The 16,005-nt window shown below is 44.0% G+C and overlaps 1 protein-coding gene across 5 annotated transcripts in view; it reads right to left on the bottom strand.

Annotated features, from left to right (window-relative positions):
- The window catches only part of nek6 (NIMA-related kinase 6), an 86,990-nt gene that overhangs the window by 26,900 nt on the left and 44,085 nt on the right, over window positions 1–16,005 (bottom strand). For all 5 annotated transcript variants that reach the window (XM_071351262.1, XM_071351266.1, XM_071351264.1 and 2 more), the window contains exons 3-6: window positions 11,341–11,469; window positions 10,776–10,838; window positions 3,898–4,008; window positions 2,120–2,228 (exon numbers count right to left, since the gene is read on the bottom strand). In XM_071351262.1, coding sequence (XP_071207363.1) covers window positions 2,120–2,228; window positions 3,898–4,008; window positions 10,776–10,838; window positions 11,341–11,469 — 412 coding nt within the window. The remainder of the gene's footprint in view (window positions 1–2,119; window positions 2,229–3,897; window positions 4,009–10,775; window positions 10,839–11,340; window positions 11,470–16,005) is intronic.

Here is a 16,005-nt window from a genome sequence, read left to right as displayed (position 1 = left end):
ACTCACACCTGTGTTAACGAGAGAATCACTGACATGATGTTCGTAATAATGAATGTCGGACCAAGGCGCAGCGTACGTAGAGTTCCACATAATTTTCACGAATAAAGTGAAACTTAAGCAAAGACAAAACAAATAAAGAATAAACGAACCGTGACGACAATGCAGTGCTAACAAGCAACTAAACATAAACACTATCCCATAACCCACAGGTGGAAAAAATGCTACTTAAGTATGATCCCCAATTAGAGACAACGATAACCAGCTGCCTCTAATTGGGAATCATACAAATCACCAACATAGAAAATCAAACCTAGAACCCCACATAGAAAATATAAACTAGAACAACCCCCCAGTCACGCCCTGACCTACTCTACCATAGAAAATAAAGGCTTTCTATGGTCAGGACGTGGCAGGGCTGAAATGCAGTGGAAATGTTTTTGGGGGATTCAGTTCATTTGCATGGCAAAGAGGGACTTTGTAATTAATTGCAATTCATCTGATCACTCTTCATAACATTCTGGAGTATATGCAAATTGCCATCATACAAACTGAGGCAGCAGACTTTGTGAAAATTTATATTTGTGTCATTCTCAAAACTTTTGGCCACGACTGTAGTTGCAGTCCTCCATAGGAATGAATGGAATTCCACAGTACTTCAATTCAATTACATTTATTTAAGTATTTTTTTTGTTGTAGTGGGGAAAGTAACATTAGTACTCTCTAAAACAATATACTTTAAGGAAATTATTGTTGTTTATCTCACATAATATAATTTAAAAGTATGCATTGAGGTGTTTGTAATAGAATAAATGTGTCAAAAATGAATGTAGACATTAATACATGCATTTCTATAGCTTCCAAAATATTTTTTACTATTGAGGAGTACCAAGATGGCTGCGCGGCGGCTTCAATACAGCGCCCCCTGTCGGTCATCAAGGATTTATTCACATCATTGGTTACAATATCCAACATGACTAACCTAAAATATTGTTTACATTTTACTTAGTTTTTCATGTGTTTATAGATGCGCATTTTAAGATGCATTGTTGTAGAATGTTGAGTTGTTGCCATGTCTAGATATGTAAAGAAATGTTTGCATACGTCTTGAAATTATCAGATTTATACACTACCATTCAAAAGTTCGGGGTCACTTAGAAATGTCCTTGTTTTTGAAAGAAAAGCACATTTTTTGTCCATTAAAATAACATCAAATTGATCAGAAATATAGTGTAGACATTGTTAACGTTGTAAATTACTATTGTAGCTGGAAATGGCTGATTTTGAATGGAATATCTATATAGGCGTTGAGAGGCCCATTATCAGCAACAATCACTCCTGTGTTCCAATGGCACGTTGTGTTAGCTAATCCAAGTTTATCATTTTAAAAGGCTAATTGATCATTAGAAACCCCTTTTTCTAATGATCAACAACAGCATTTGTGGGTTCGATTACAGGCTCAAAATGGCCAGAAACAAAGAACTTTCTTCTGAAACTCATCAGTCTATTCTTGTTCTGAGAAATGAAGGCTATTCCATGCGAGAAATGGCCAAGAAACTGAAGATCTCGTACAACGCTGTGTACTACTCCCTTCACAGAACAGCTCAAACTGCCCTAACCAGAATAGAAAGAGGAGTGGGAGGCCCCGGTGCACAACTAAGCAAGAGGACAAGTACATTAGAGTGTCTAGTTTGAGAAAAAGATGCCTCACAAGTCCTCAACTGGCAGTTTCATTACATAGTACCTGCAAAACACCAGTCTCAACGTCAACAGTGAAGAGGCGACTCCGGGATGCTGGCCTTCTAGGCAGAGTTCCTCTGTCCAGTGACTGTGTTCTTTTGCCCATCTTAATATTTTATTTTCATTGGCCAGTCTGAGATACGGATTTTTCTGCCTAGAAGGCCAGCATCCCGCAGTCACCTCTTCACTGTTGACGTTGAGACTGGTGTTTTGCGGGTACTATTTAATGAAGCTGCCAGTGTAGGTGTAGATTGAGAGAAGGGGAGAGGGGGGAGAGGAAAGGTGGGACTGATTAAAAAAGGGGGAAACGGAAAGGGGGATTAGAGAAGAACGAAGTTAAGAAGTGAGAGAGGAAGAGGAGTTAATGAAAGTGGTTGTTTACCGCGGTGCATGACTCTACGGGAGTGCATGTGCTCCAGGGCACTGCACAGCTGGACAAAATATTTCCATATTGTCCTCTCTGGGATGAGCCGCCTCTTCTTCTTAAAGTGCTGCGAGAGAGAGAGGAGAAGTTAGGAAAATAGACAGAAACAGAGCTGTGAGTAAAGCCTGGATTCTCTCTCTCTCTCTCCAACACACACACACACACACACACACACACACACACACACACACACACACACACACACACACACACACACACACACACACACACACACACACACACACACACACACACACACACACACACACATCACACACGCGCACCCACACACATCCCACAAACACACACACTGCCTTCCCTCTCTCCCTAACAAGTGCACACACACACTCGCCTCAAAACCCCCTGATTCAATGTCAGACAGCCCCCAAAACGGTGCGGAACATCTAAAGAATGAATCTGTGCATTACCATTTACCCTGTATTTGAGTGTGTAATGAGAAGCCATTTGGGAGAGGTAGCCTAACGAGAGTTGACACTGCCAGCGCACAGAGCCAAGCACCTAATTAACAATAATATGGCTAATTAAACTGCCAAAACTTTGTTTAATGCCCCAAAACAACAAATGTTAGTATTTTCTTTCAACTTTTTTTCCATCCCCCAAACTTCTTCAGTTTTTTTGGAATAAAACACCTTTTTTAATTACAAGGACATTTGCCGCCAGCAAGATATTTTTGACTGTGATCTGCATATCGGTTGAATTGAGAGCTTGGAATTAGGAATCTCTTTGTACATCATTATAATGATGCCTTAAAAGGATAAGACAACAATAAAGTCAAACTGAAGATGGGAAAGGGATCAGTTTGGGATTTAAACTTTTTGGGAACGAGAGGATAGAAGAAGACAGACGGACAAGGAGAGGACAAGATGAGGAACAAGCAAGGTTAAGAAGAAAAGGCAGAGGAAAGAGAGACGAGGAGAAGAAAGAGAGGAAAGAGAGACAAGGAGAGGACAGAGAGACAAGGAGAGGAAAGAGAGACGAGAAAAGGAAAGAGGAAAGAATGACGAGGAGAGGAAAGAGAGACGAGGAGAGGAAAAAGAGAGAGACGAGGAGAGGAAAAAGAGACGAGGAGAGGAAAAAGAGACGAGGAGAGGAAAAAAAGACGAGGAGAGGAAAAAGAGAAACGAGGAGAGGAAAAAGAGAGACGAGGAGAGGAAAGAGAGAGACGAGGAGAGGAAAAAAGAGAGATGAGGTAGAGACAAACAGATGCGGAGAGGGAAAGGTGGCGAGATGAGGAAAGGGATTGTGTGGAGGATATATGTTTTTGTGTGTGTGTGTGTGTGTGTGTGTGTGTGTGTGTGTGTGTGTGTGTGTGTGTGTGTGTGTGTGTGTGTGTGTGTGTGTGTGTGTGTGTGTGTGTGTGTGTGTTTGTGTGATGGGGCGTGACAGCGTCAGGCCGGTGGAGGTACAGAGAGGCTAAGGAGAGGTTGTGTCTGTCAGAGCAGGCTGTCAGAGCCTGGGGGACTCTTCTCATCTCTCTCCCCTGGTCTATCGCTCTCTCTTCATCTCTCTCTCTTTCTCCTCTCCCTGATCTCTGTCTCTCTCACACACACACACACATCCCCCCTCTCCCCACTCCCACTCTCTCTCTCCTGGCCCTGTCCATCCCAGCAGACGAGCCAGGGGTATGTTATTCAAACCCCTGAAGGTTTAGCCTCATCCTGCCATGCACCACCTGAGACCAGCCACCAGTGACCAGTCGGTGTCTGACCTCTCACCTTGATCATCTGAGAGAGGTCGCCGGCATCCGCCAGCTCCAGCAAGATGTTGAGCTCGTTGTCCTCGATAAAGGAGTCCAGGTACTTGATCACGTTGGGGTGGTTCAAATGCTGTGAGGAGAAGAAAACAGCATGCCAGTTCAGGTTCTACAGTCATGTCTGTTTGAGAAGATGGAGTTTTCTATCTCAAATCAGATGAACCAAACTGTTCCAGTTAGACAAGGTTAACATGTCTTGTTGTCCTCACTCAAATGTATTAACATGTACCCCCTGGACAAATATAGTCACAGTACTAGAGGTCGACCGATTATGATTGTTCAACGCCGATACCGATACCGATTATTGGAGGGCCAAAAAAAGCCGATACCGATTAATCGGACGATTATTTTATTTGTTTATTTGTAATAATGACAATTGGTTTGAAGAAATCAACTGTGGGAGCAATTATTAGGAAATGGAAGACATACAAGACCACTGATAATCTCCCTCGATCTGGGGCTCCACGCAAGATCTCACCCCGTGGGGTCAAAATGATCACAAGAACGGTGAGCAAAAATCCCAGAACCACAAGGGGGGACCTAGTGAATGACCTGCAGAAAGCTGGGACCAAAGTAACAAAGCCTACCACCAGCAAGGGCATTGAAGATGAAATGTGGCTGGGTCTTTCAGCATGACAATGATCCCAAACACACCGCCCGGGCAACGAAGGAGTGGCTTCGTAAGAAGCATTTCAAGGTCCTGGAGTGGCCTAGCCAGTCTCCAGATCTCAACACCATAGAAAATCTTTGGAGGGAGTTGAAAGTCCGTGTTGCCCAGCAACAGCCCCAAAACATCACTGCTCTAGAGGAGATCTGCATGGAGGAATGGGCCAAATACCAGCAACAGTGTGTGAAAACCTTGTGAAGACTTACAGAAAACGTTGGACCTCTGTCATTGCCAACAAAGGACAAACAACTTTGTATATAACAAAGTATTGAGATAAACTTTTGTTATTGACCAAATACTTATTTTCCACCATAATTTGCAAATAAATTAATAAAAAATCCTACAATGTGATGTTCTGGATTTTATTTTCTCATTTTGTCTGTCATAGTTGAAGTGTACCTATGATGAACATTACAGGCCTCTCTCATCTTTTTAAGTGGGAGAACTTGCACAATTGGTGGCTGACTAAATACTTTTTTGCCCCACTGTACATCACTCAGAAATCCCTGAAGCGTATGGGTGGGATAGGAAAACAGGATCATACTATAGCAATCTCACCTAAGGGTGTGTGTGTGTGTGTGTGTTAGCGTCCGGGTAAGTGTAATCGTGTGAAGATATAGTGTTGGTCCGTGAGCCTGTGCACATGATTTACGTGTGTGTGTGTGTGTGTGTGTGTGTGTGTGTGTGTGTGTGTGTGTGTGTGTGTGTGTGTGTGTGTGTGTGTGTGTGTGTGTGTGTGTGTGTGTGTGTGTGTGTGTGTGTGTGTGTGTGTCCTCTCTTCGTTCGTATAGAGTCAAATGACCAACAGACTCTGAGACAGCTTTGATCTGGTACTGGTATTCCCTGTATGTAGCTCCACATTGATCTGGTACTGGTACTCCCTGTATATAACTCCACATTGATCTGGTACTGGTATTCCCTGTATGTAGCTCCACATTGATCTGGTACTCCCTGTATGTAGCTCCACATTGATCTGGTACTGGTACTCCCTGTATATAACTCCACATTGATCTGGTACTGGTATTCCCTGTATGTAGCTCCACATTGATCTGGTACTGGTACTCCCTGTATATAACTCCACATTGATCTGGTACTGGTATTCCCTGTATGTAGCTCCACATTGATCTGGTACTGGTATTCCCTGTATATAACTCCACATTGATCTGGTACTGGTATTCCCTGTATGGAGCTCCACATTGATCTAGTACTGGTATTCCCTGTATATAGCTCCAAATTGATCTGGTATTCCCTGTATATAGCTCCACATTGATCTGGAACTGGCACTCCCTGTATGGAGCTCCACATTGATCTGGTACTGGTACTCCCTGTATGGAGCTCCACATTGATATGGTACTGGTATTCCCTGTATATAGCTCCACATTGATCTGGTATTCCCTGTATATAGCTCCACATTGATCTGGTACTGTATTCCCTGTATGTAGCTCCACATTGATCTGGTATTCCCTGTATGTAGCTCCACATTGATCTGGTATTCCCTGTATATAGCTCCACATTGATCTGGTACTGATACTCCCTGTATGGAGCTCCACATTGATCTGGTACTGGTATTCCCTGTATGTAGCTCCACATTGATCTGGTACTGGTATTCTGTATATAGCTCCACATTGATCTGGTACTGGTATTCTGTATGTAGCTCCACATTGATCTGGTACTGGTATTCCCTGTATGTAGCTCCACATTGATCTGGTACTGGTATTCTGTATGGAGCTCCACATTGATCTGGTACTGGTATTCCCTGTATATAGCTCCATTCTCCAGTATTTTATTTAACTCTTGTGTATTTATTTCATTAAAACTGTTTATTATTATTTTTAAACTCTGCTTAGTTGGGAAGAGCTCGTAAGCTTTTCACGGGAAAGCAACACAACATTCCTCAGAAATGCAACCTAACCACTGATTACAGCCTGCTGGCTAGATAGGAAGTATCTCTCGGCCTGTTTTATACATGTACTGTACTGTACTATACAGCCTCTTAAAACACATTAGAGCCTGCTGGCTAGATAGGAAGTATCTCTCGGCCTGTTTTATACATGTACTGTACTGTACTATACAGCCTCTTAAAACACATTAGAGCCTGCTGGCTAGTTATGAAGAATCTCTCGGCCTGTTTCACACATGTACAGTACAATACGGCCTCTTAAACACATTAGACCCTGCTAGCTAGCCTCTTAAACCCCCCCCCATATGGATCAATAGGTGTCTAGGAAGACAGATATTCATATATCATACTGTATCATACTGTGTGTGTGTGTGTGTGTGTGTGTGTGTGTGTGTGTGTGTGTGTGTGTGTGTGTGTGTGTGTGTGTGTGTGTGTGTGTGTGTGTGTGTGTGTTTGTGAGAGTGTGTGTTGTGATCAGTGGTTAATTTGTAAGTTGGGTGCCGGAATAGGTGCCGGAATAAAAAGTGAGCCCGAGAGAGGGGTGACCTGGGGGGCTCAGAGGTACCGGAATGCATAACAAAAAAAACGTTATAATAAAGCATCGCATTCATTATCACTTTTTCTTGCTGAAATAGAGCAGTAGAGTAGAGGAGCTTGCAGAAATTGCAAACATGGGGGGGGGGGGGTGGTAGCCTTTTATAAATGCATTTCATGCAATGCTACATCATTTTAGATGGCTGGAGACTTTAGCAGAATATGTTTTAATATAGCACAAATGATGGAAATGACAGGCTACTTTGACACTAACAAACTGAGTGAATCTGGGATGAATAAAAACGACCTGGTCTTAAAACCATCAATAGGCTAGACCTAGGAGTGTGGAGACACATATTGTACTGTATGAGGAGGAAGTTCTAGTCCTAAAAAAAGCTTTCCAATTTCACTGACTCACCCAATGATACGCAGCTCACTCACAGTCGATGGCCGATAAGCTTGTGCCAAAAACCTATCTCAAATCAAATGTTATTTGTCACATGCGCCGAATACAACAGGTGTAGACCTTACCATGAAATGCTTACTTACAAGCCCTTAGCCAACAATGCAGTTCAAGAAATCACAACAATCACACCAACAATGGCCACGAGTTGGTCTATATAGGCTAGCTACAATGTTGCGCAATTCTTAGAATATCAGGTACGTTTTCACATTATGTTCTTTAGGGGCAGGAGAATTACAGAGGAGTCAAATAGGTTCTGGAACGAAACAGTCCAAAACTGAGAGGTGCCGGATCCGGTTCCGGTAGGATCCGGCTCAAATTAAGCACTGGTTGTGATGTACTCCTTTATCACGACAGACACACACACACACACACACACACACACACACACACACACACACACACACACACACACACACACACACACACACACACACACACACACACACACACACACACACACACACACACACACACACACACACACACACACACTGTCAGTCTTCTTGTATGCTAATCTGACCCACTCTTCCTGACAGGGGTCTCTGCCCACAGATGCACACTTCAAGTCCCTGTCATAAACTCCACTTTACCGCCCGGCCGCCTCGCACGCTGCACCAAAACAAATGTCACCCCTGATGATGATGACAACAAACCACTTTAATTTATGCCACCGTAAAACCCCAACTGCCAGCGCAGCCGCCAATCACTCCGGGAGGCGTTACAAGCAGCAGATGGGGCGTGTGATTTGACGGGTCGTTAAAGTGACAGGCGGCATTGACAGGCGGGCGGGATCAAGGACCTGACAGGGCCACCTCCCTCCTTCCCTCCTTTTTCTTCTCCCTCTCTTTCTTTCTCGTCCTCTCATGGCTTTTTCTGTGGCTGTCCCTCCTCCACACCTTGCGATGACATAAACGCACACACACACACACTCGACTCTAAACAGAGCTTCACAGCCAGCGTGAGATGACAGCAAACACACTTGGAGTGTCAGAACAGAGGCTCTCTTTGATCCCGTACAATGACAAAGAGTAACACACACACGTGAACAGACGGAGGACTATACGCACTTAACGATACTCCAAACACAGGTGTGCATAAGTGTGTGTGTGTGTGTGTGTGTGTGTGTGTGTGTGTGTGTGTGTGTGTGTGTGTGTGTGTGTGTGTGTGTGTGTGTGTGTGTGTGTGTGTGATATATATAGATATATATACAGTACCAGTCAAAGTTTTTGGACACACTTACTCATTCAAGGGTTTTTCTTTATTTTTACTATTTTAGACATTGTAGCATAATAATGAAGACATCAACACTTTGAAACAACACATATGGAATCATGTAGTTACCAAATAACTGTTAAATATATTTTATATCTGAGATTCTTCAAAGTAGCCACCCTTTTGATGACAGCTTGGCATTCTCTCAACCAGCTTCACCTGGAATGCTTTTCCAACAGTCTTGAAGGAGTTCCCACATATGCTTGAGCACTTGTTGGCTGCTTTTCCTTCACCCTGCGGTCCAAATCATTCCAAACCATCTCAATTGGGTTGAGGTCGGGTGATTGTGGATGCCAGGTCATCTGATGCAGCACTCCATCACTCTCCTTCTTGGTCAAAAAACCCTTACACAGCATGGAGGTGTGTTTTGGGTCATTGTCCTTTTGAAAAACAAATTAGTCCCATTAAGCGCAAACCAGATGGGATGGAGTTTCGCTGCAGAATGCTGCGGTAGCCATTATGGTTAAGTCTGCCTTGAATTCTAAATAAATCACAGACAGTGTCACCAGCAAAGCACCCCCACACCATCACACCTCCTCCTCCATGCTTCACGGTGGGAACCACACAGGCAGAGATCATCCTTTCACCTACTTTGCTTCTCACAAAGACACATCGTTTGGAACCAAAAATCTCACATTTGGACTCATCAGACCAAAGGACAGATTTCTACCGGTCTAATGTCCATTGCTCGTGTTTCTTGGCCCAAGTAAGTCTCTTCTTCTTACTGGTGTCCTTTAGTAGTGGTTTCTTTGCAGCAATTTGACCATGAAGGCCTGATTCACGCAGTCTCCTCTGAACAGTTGATGTTGAGATGTGTCTGTTACTTGAACTCTGTGAAGCAATTATTTGGGCTGCAATTTCTGAGGCTGGCAACTCTAATGAATTTATGCTCTGCAGCAGAGGTAAGTTTCCTGTGGCGGTCCTAATGAGAGCTAGTTTCATCATAGCGCTTGATGGTTTTAGCGACTGCACTTGAAGAAACTTTCGAAGTTCTTGAAATTTTCCGGATTGACTGACCTTCATGTCTTAAAGTCATGATGGACTGTTGTTTCTCTTTGCTTATTTGAGCTGTTCTTGCGATAATATGGACATTGTCTTTTACCAAATAGGGCTATCTTCTGTATACCAACCCTACATTTTCACAACACAACTGATTGGCTCAAACGCATTAAGAAGGAAATTTACTTTTAACAAGGCACACCTGTTAATTGAAATGCATTCCAGGTGACTACCTCATGAAGCTGGTTGAGAGAATGCCAAGAGTGGTGCAAAGCTGTAATCAAGGCAAAGGGTGGCTACTTTGAAGAATCTCAAATATAAAATATATTTTGATTTGTTTAACAATTTTTTGGTTACTACATGATACCATATGTGTTATTTCATCGTTTTGACTTCTTCACTATTATTCTACAATGTCGAAAATAGTAAAAATGAAGAAAAACCCTTGAATGAGTAGGTGTGTCCAAACTTTTGACTGGTACTGTATATACATCTGCCACTGATCAAGCCTGTATGTGTGTGTCAATGAATGTGTTTACATGACTGTGTGTATTATTAACTACAAACACATACATTGACACAGTCCCACTCACAGTCACAACCACACAAAGGCTGCCCCAACACACACGTTCGGCCCAGATCCTGTGACAAAGGGCCATAGCATTCTAAAACCTTACCATTTCACTGGCACAAGACTCAAGCACCCTGACACCCTCATCTCTAAAATGCTTCCTTACCTACACCTGCTGGATTCAAGTGCATCCTACAGTTAAACCAGATGATAAGAAACCCCTGAAGAGACCAAGCCAGAGAGAATCTTAATTTCATTTCTTTGATTCCTCACGTTCTCTCTCCTTGCCTCCTTCTCAAAACCGATTGGATGAGGAACCTCTGACCTTCTCATCCAATGGGTTTTGAGAAAGAGGCGAGGAAAGAGGCCTCAAGGAATCAAGGAAATGCAATTGAGATTCACCCCCTGAGAAAGAATTCCACCAGCCTTACCTTCAGCAGGTCAATCTCCTTGATGCAGTCCTGGCGAGCCTTGGCGTCCATCATTTCAAATATCTAAAGAAAAGAACAACGAAGTTTGTAACGTTATCCGACTGCATTGTCAGAGGTATTCCATAGAATCCTCAGCCAGCTCTAACACATAACCCCAGTGCCCAGCGTAAACCCAGTGATCTTCACGTCTAGTCCTGTAGAGCAGAAGTGTGTCTAGGCCTCTGATCCAAACACTAACCAACATGGTTCAGTGGTTTCTAGCATTAGGCTGGGGAAAAAAACTGCACACACTGTGGCCTTCCTGGTCCAGACGTGAACCACACTGCCTTTGCCAACCCTTGGCTGTATCTCAATAGTCCTTGATTAGCACTGATGTGAAAGGACGATGTCAGTGAAACAAATAGCTGGTTTGGTATCGCCAGGTATTCACCATATCGTCTTCCCTTTTCTATGTTTCACAGAACAGTGCACATGAAGGAGGGGAGACAAGGAGAGGAAGCCAATTTAAACTACTGAGATGTACCTATAGAGTAAATGCCTAAAAGGATAGGACTCAATATAGTACCTGGACTTTCTTCAGAGCCACATGCTGGCCCTCCAGAAGGTAGGTGGCTTTGTAGACCTCGCTGAACTGGCCCCGGCCAATCTTCTTCTCAATGCGGAAGTTGGCCAGCGTGCAGCAGTACTGGTGGCTCTGCACGTTTCTCAGTGAGGGGAAGAAGAATGGACAGTTTTAGTTAGGGAGAAATACTGTAGTAACCTGTTGAGAGAGAAGGTTCATATGTCCATGTTGGCTTGGATAGGATTGGCACATCTATTGATGTGCTTGAGTGACACTTTTCTGGGATTTGAATGAATGTGCCTTAATATCACTCAGGTGAGTTATTCATATAAACAGTGGCACTAACATTTGACAATGGCTACAGTTTTCTCCAAGGTTGGACATACATGCTCTGGTATGTCTGTATCATCCTTGAGCGACACAACAGTAACTAAAACCCATCGGAAAAATGTAGAAGAGTAGCAAACGTTTCTGTGTACTAAAAATGTCTGTCAGTTCGAGGAACCAATCTCAGCAAAAAAATAAGCGTCCACTCACTGTCAACTGCGTTTATTTTCAGAAACCTTAACATCTGTAAATATTTGTATGAACATAACAAGATTCAACAACTGAGACATAAACTGAACAAGTTCCACAGACATGTGACTAACAGAAGTTGAATAATGTGTACCTGAACAAAGGGGGTCAAAAAAGCCCTCACCCTCCGAGCCCTCACCCTCCGATCCAACAGGTCCCAGACGTGCTCAATGGGATTGAGATCCGGGCTCTTCGCTGGCCATGGCAGAACACTGACATTCCTGTCTTGCAGGAAATCACGCACAGAACGAGCAGTATGGCTAGTGGCATTGTCATGCTGGAGAGGCATGTCAGGATGAGCCTGCAGGAAGGGTACCACATGAGGGAGGAGGATGTCTTCCCTGTAAAGCACAGCGTTGAGATTGCCTGCAATGACAACAAGCTCAGTCCGATGATGCTGTGACACACCGCCCCAGACCATGACGGACCCTCCACCTCCAAATCGATACCGCTCCAGAGTACAGGCCTCGGTGTAACGCTCATTCCTTCAACGATAAACACGAATCCGACCACCACCCCTGGTGAGACAAAACCGCGACTCGTCAGTGAAGAGCACTTTTTGCCAGTCCTGTCTGGTCCAGCGACGGTGGGTTTGTGCCCATAGGTGACGTTGTTGCCGGTGATGCCTGGTGAGGACCTGCCTTACAACAGGCCTACAAGCCCTCAGTCCAGCCTCTCTCAGCCTATTACGGACAGTCTGAGCACTGATGGAGGGATTGTGCGTTCGGGTGTAACTCGGGCAGTTGCTGTTGCCATCCTGTACCTGTCCCTCAGGTGTGATGTTCGGATTTACCGATCCTGTGCAGGTGTTGTTACACGTGGTCTGCCACTGCGAGGACAGTCAGCTGTCCGCCCTGTCTCCCTGTAGCGCTGTCTTAGGCGTCTCACGGTATGGACATTGCAATTTGTTGCCCTGGCCACATCTGCAGTCCTCATGCCTCCTTGCAGCATGCCTAAGGCACATTCATGCAGATGAGCAGGGACTCTGGGCATCTTTCTTTTGGTGTTTTTCAGAGTCAGTAGAAAGGCCTCTTTAGTGTCCTAAGTTTTCAGAACTGTGACCTTAATTGCCTACCGTCTGTAAGTGTCTTAACGACCGTTCCTTTTGTGCATGTTCATTAATTGTTTATGTAAGCATGGCAAACAGTGTTTAAATCCTTTACAATGAAGATCTGTGAAGATATTTGGATTTTTACGAATTATCTTTGAAAGACAGGGTCCTGAAAAAGGGACGTTTATTTTTTTGCTGAGTTTATATGGCACAGCTAAGGGTCCGCAAGTCACTCAGTCACTCCGTAAAAGATTCTCACTCATACTGTATCACAGTGTTGACACTGGCTAACATGCTGACTATAGACAAGGCTGAAAATATAGTTCAGTTTGTCTTCCATTTACACAGAGCATCAGTCATTCACACAGTACATGTACCCAGCCAACCAAATGTTCCTGACCATGTCACATTTCAGGTTCCAATTCAAATCAGTTCACACAACAATGTGCCTTCTGTATACAGTTCCATAGGGGCCACTGTCACACCCAGGTTTCTAGGGCAAGATGGTTTCTATGGCAAGATGGTTTCTAGGGCAAGGTTGTTTCTATGGCAAGATGGTTTCGAGGGCAAGATGGTTTCTATGGCAAGAAGGTTTCTAGGGCAAGATGGTTTCTAGGGCAATAAGTTTTCTAGGGCAAGATGGTTTCTAGGGCAAGATGGATTCTAGGGCAAGAAGGTTTCTAGGGCAAGATGGTTTCTAGGGCAAGATGGTTTCTAGGGCAAGATGGTTTCTAGGGCAAGATGGTTTCTAGGGCAAGATGGTTTCTAGGGCAAGATGGTTTCTAGGGCAAGAAGGATTCTAGGGCAAGAAGGTTTCTAGGGCAAGATGGTTTCTAGGGCAAGAAGGATTCTAGGGCAAGAAGGTTTCTAGGGCAAGATGGTTTCTAGGGCAAGAAGGATTCTAGGGCAAGATGGTTTCTAGGGCAAGATGGATTCTAGGGCAAGATGGTTTCTAGGGCAAGATGGTTTCTAGGGCAAGAAGGTTTCTAGGGCAAGATGGTTTCTAGGGCAAGATGGTTTCTTGGGCAAGATGGTTTCTAGGGCAAGATGGTTTCTAGGGCAAGATGGATTCTAGGGCAAGATGGTTTCTAGGGCAAGATGGATTCTAGGGCAAGATGGATTCTAGGGCAAGATGGTTTCTAGGGCAAGAAGGTTTCTAGGGCAAGATGGTTTCTAGGGCAAGATGGATTCTAGGGCAAGATGGTTTCTAGGGCAAGAATGTTTCTAGGGCAAGATAAAATGCTGAGAGGAAAGTATCTCCCTTTATGCCACTTAAAAGACACTTTTATCCATGCGATCCAAATGGGAATTGAACCCACAACCTTGGTATTGCTAGTGTCACACTCTTACCAACTGAGCGACATAAGACCAGCGTAGCTGGGTGGTTCAGTTGGTAAATCAAAGCATCTGTGGTCCTTTCTGTACCACCGGTCTGTCTCGGTGGCACAAGCCTCCCAACGGCTTTCCTTTTTGACAGACAGCCAGACGTTATTGATGCCATTTGTAATTGCCGTAATTGTTTCGAGGGGAGGGCTGGGGTGTGTCTGTGTGTGTCGATGCTAATACTGAGCGACACAAACCCTGGGTGACACACACTCTGATGCTTGGCGCCATGGAATATTCCCAGCTGCTCATTTACATATGCGCTGACCCAGATTAGCATGCTCTATTACAGAGTGCCACTGCTAATTAGAGCTAGCCTGATATGCTAATATGCTAGCCGGGCTGCTATCCTTACCTAGATTAGTCATTATATAACCCCATACTCCAAAACTGTGGCTCTGTCATATTTGGTATAACACTACCTACAACTGTTATTGTTCTTGTTTCCATCAATTAATTACAAAACAATAGAGGAGAAATCTGTGTCATTGACGAGTGACAAGTTGTTTGTGAAGTAAACCTCACTAGTAGTGGGATGCTTCAAAAAGTACTAGGATATGCAGACTTACATCCCCCAAACATTGATTACATCTCCTCAAACCTGGGGTCCATTCAACACACCTGAGCTGACGGGGCAGAGTTCAGAGCCTGTCCTTACAGAGCATGACCCGGAGCAAGAGGGCATTCTGTTCTGCTCCATTCATCCAGGATGGGTTCAGACAAACATGGCAGGACAGCAAGGAGGTTTGCTCTGCTCACTAAATACATACACTTCTACTATGCTTGAGTTGGAGAGTCATGTCCTTTAGAATTTATCTTTACATGTTTGTAATGCAACTTGGGCCACACTACGTGTTAACAATAACTTGAACTGGAATGCACATGGTACTTTGTCCCCCTGTTTGTTTATAGGGCCTAGTATGGACAGCTGAGAGTGTTGAAGTTATCCTCTCAGTGCTCGGTGGGCTGACCAAAGACAGCAACAGCCTAATACTGGACTGGACTAGCCAGACTTGTCTATACTATCTGGTTTGCCTTTGATGAATTCTGATATTCTCTGTGCTGAATCGAATGTGATTCACAGTGGGTTTCAACAGGAACAATGTTCAACTGTTCTTTATCACAAGATTTACAAACCCTTGCCTCCCGAATGGTGCAATGGTCTAAGGCACTGCATCACAGTGTTGTGGCATCACTACAGCCTGGGGTTTGATCCCAGGCTGTGCCATGACCGGGAGACTCATAGGGCGGCGCACAATTGGCCTGCATGTCCTGTTCAATTACATTGTGGTCCAGTGCTGTCTTAAACAATGGCTTTCATTTGAACCTATCATCTACTATGAAACAACAACAGCGAATAAAAATGTAGGTTTTATCTACCATACTCGATCTGGCATTCACTTGTCAGCATCGATACGTCAACAAAACGTATCCTTGACTCAATGGGGTCTTTGTTCCTTGAATGTGCATCACAAAAAAGGCCTGAAGTTAACATTAAATCATTACATACCATAAAGCAAAATTGCTCTCACTGGCCAAGAAAAATCTCAGGGGCTGCATATTACTCCTGACATTCAAGAGGGTTTAGCCATTCATTGGGCTATTGAAACAGTAGAGCATGCCCTTTGGATTACTGGGGGGACTTAATACACTGCTCA

This window comes from Salvelinus alpinus, chromosome 18, assembly GCF_045679555.1.
Source record: "Salvelinus alpinus chromosome 18, SLU_Salpinus.1, whole genome shotgun sequence".
NCBI lineage: Eukaryota > Metazoa > Chordata > Actinopteri > Salmoniformes > Salmonidae > Salvelinus > Salvelinus alpinus.
Note: the sequence above shows the minus strand (reverse complement) of the source record. Positions and strands in the feature narration are given on the sequence as shown.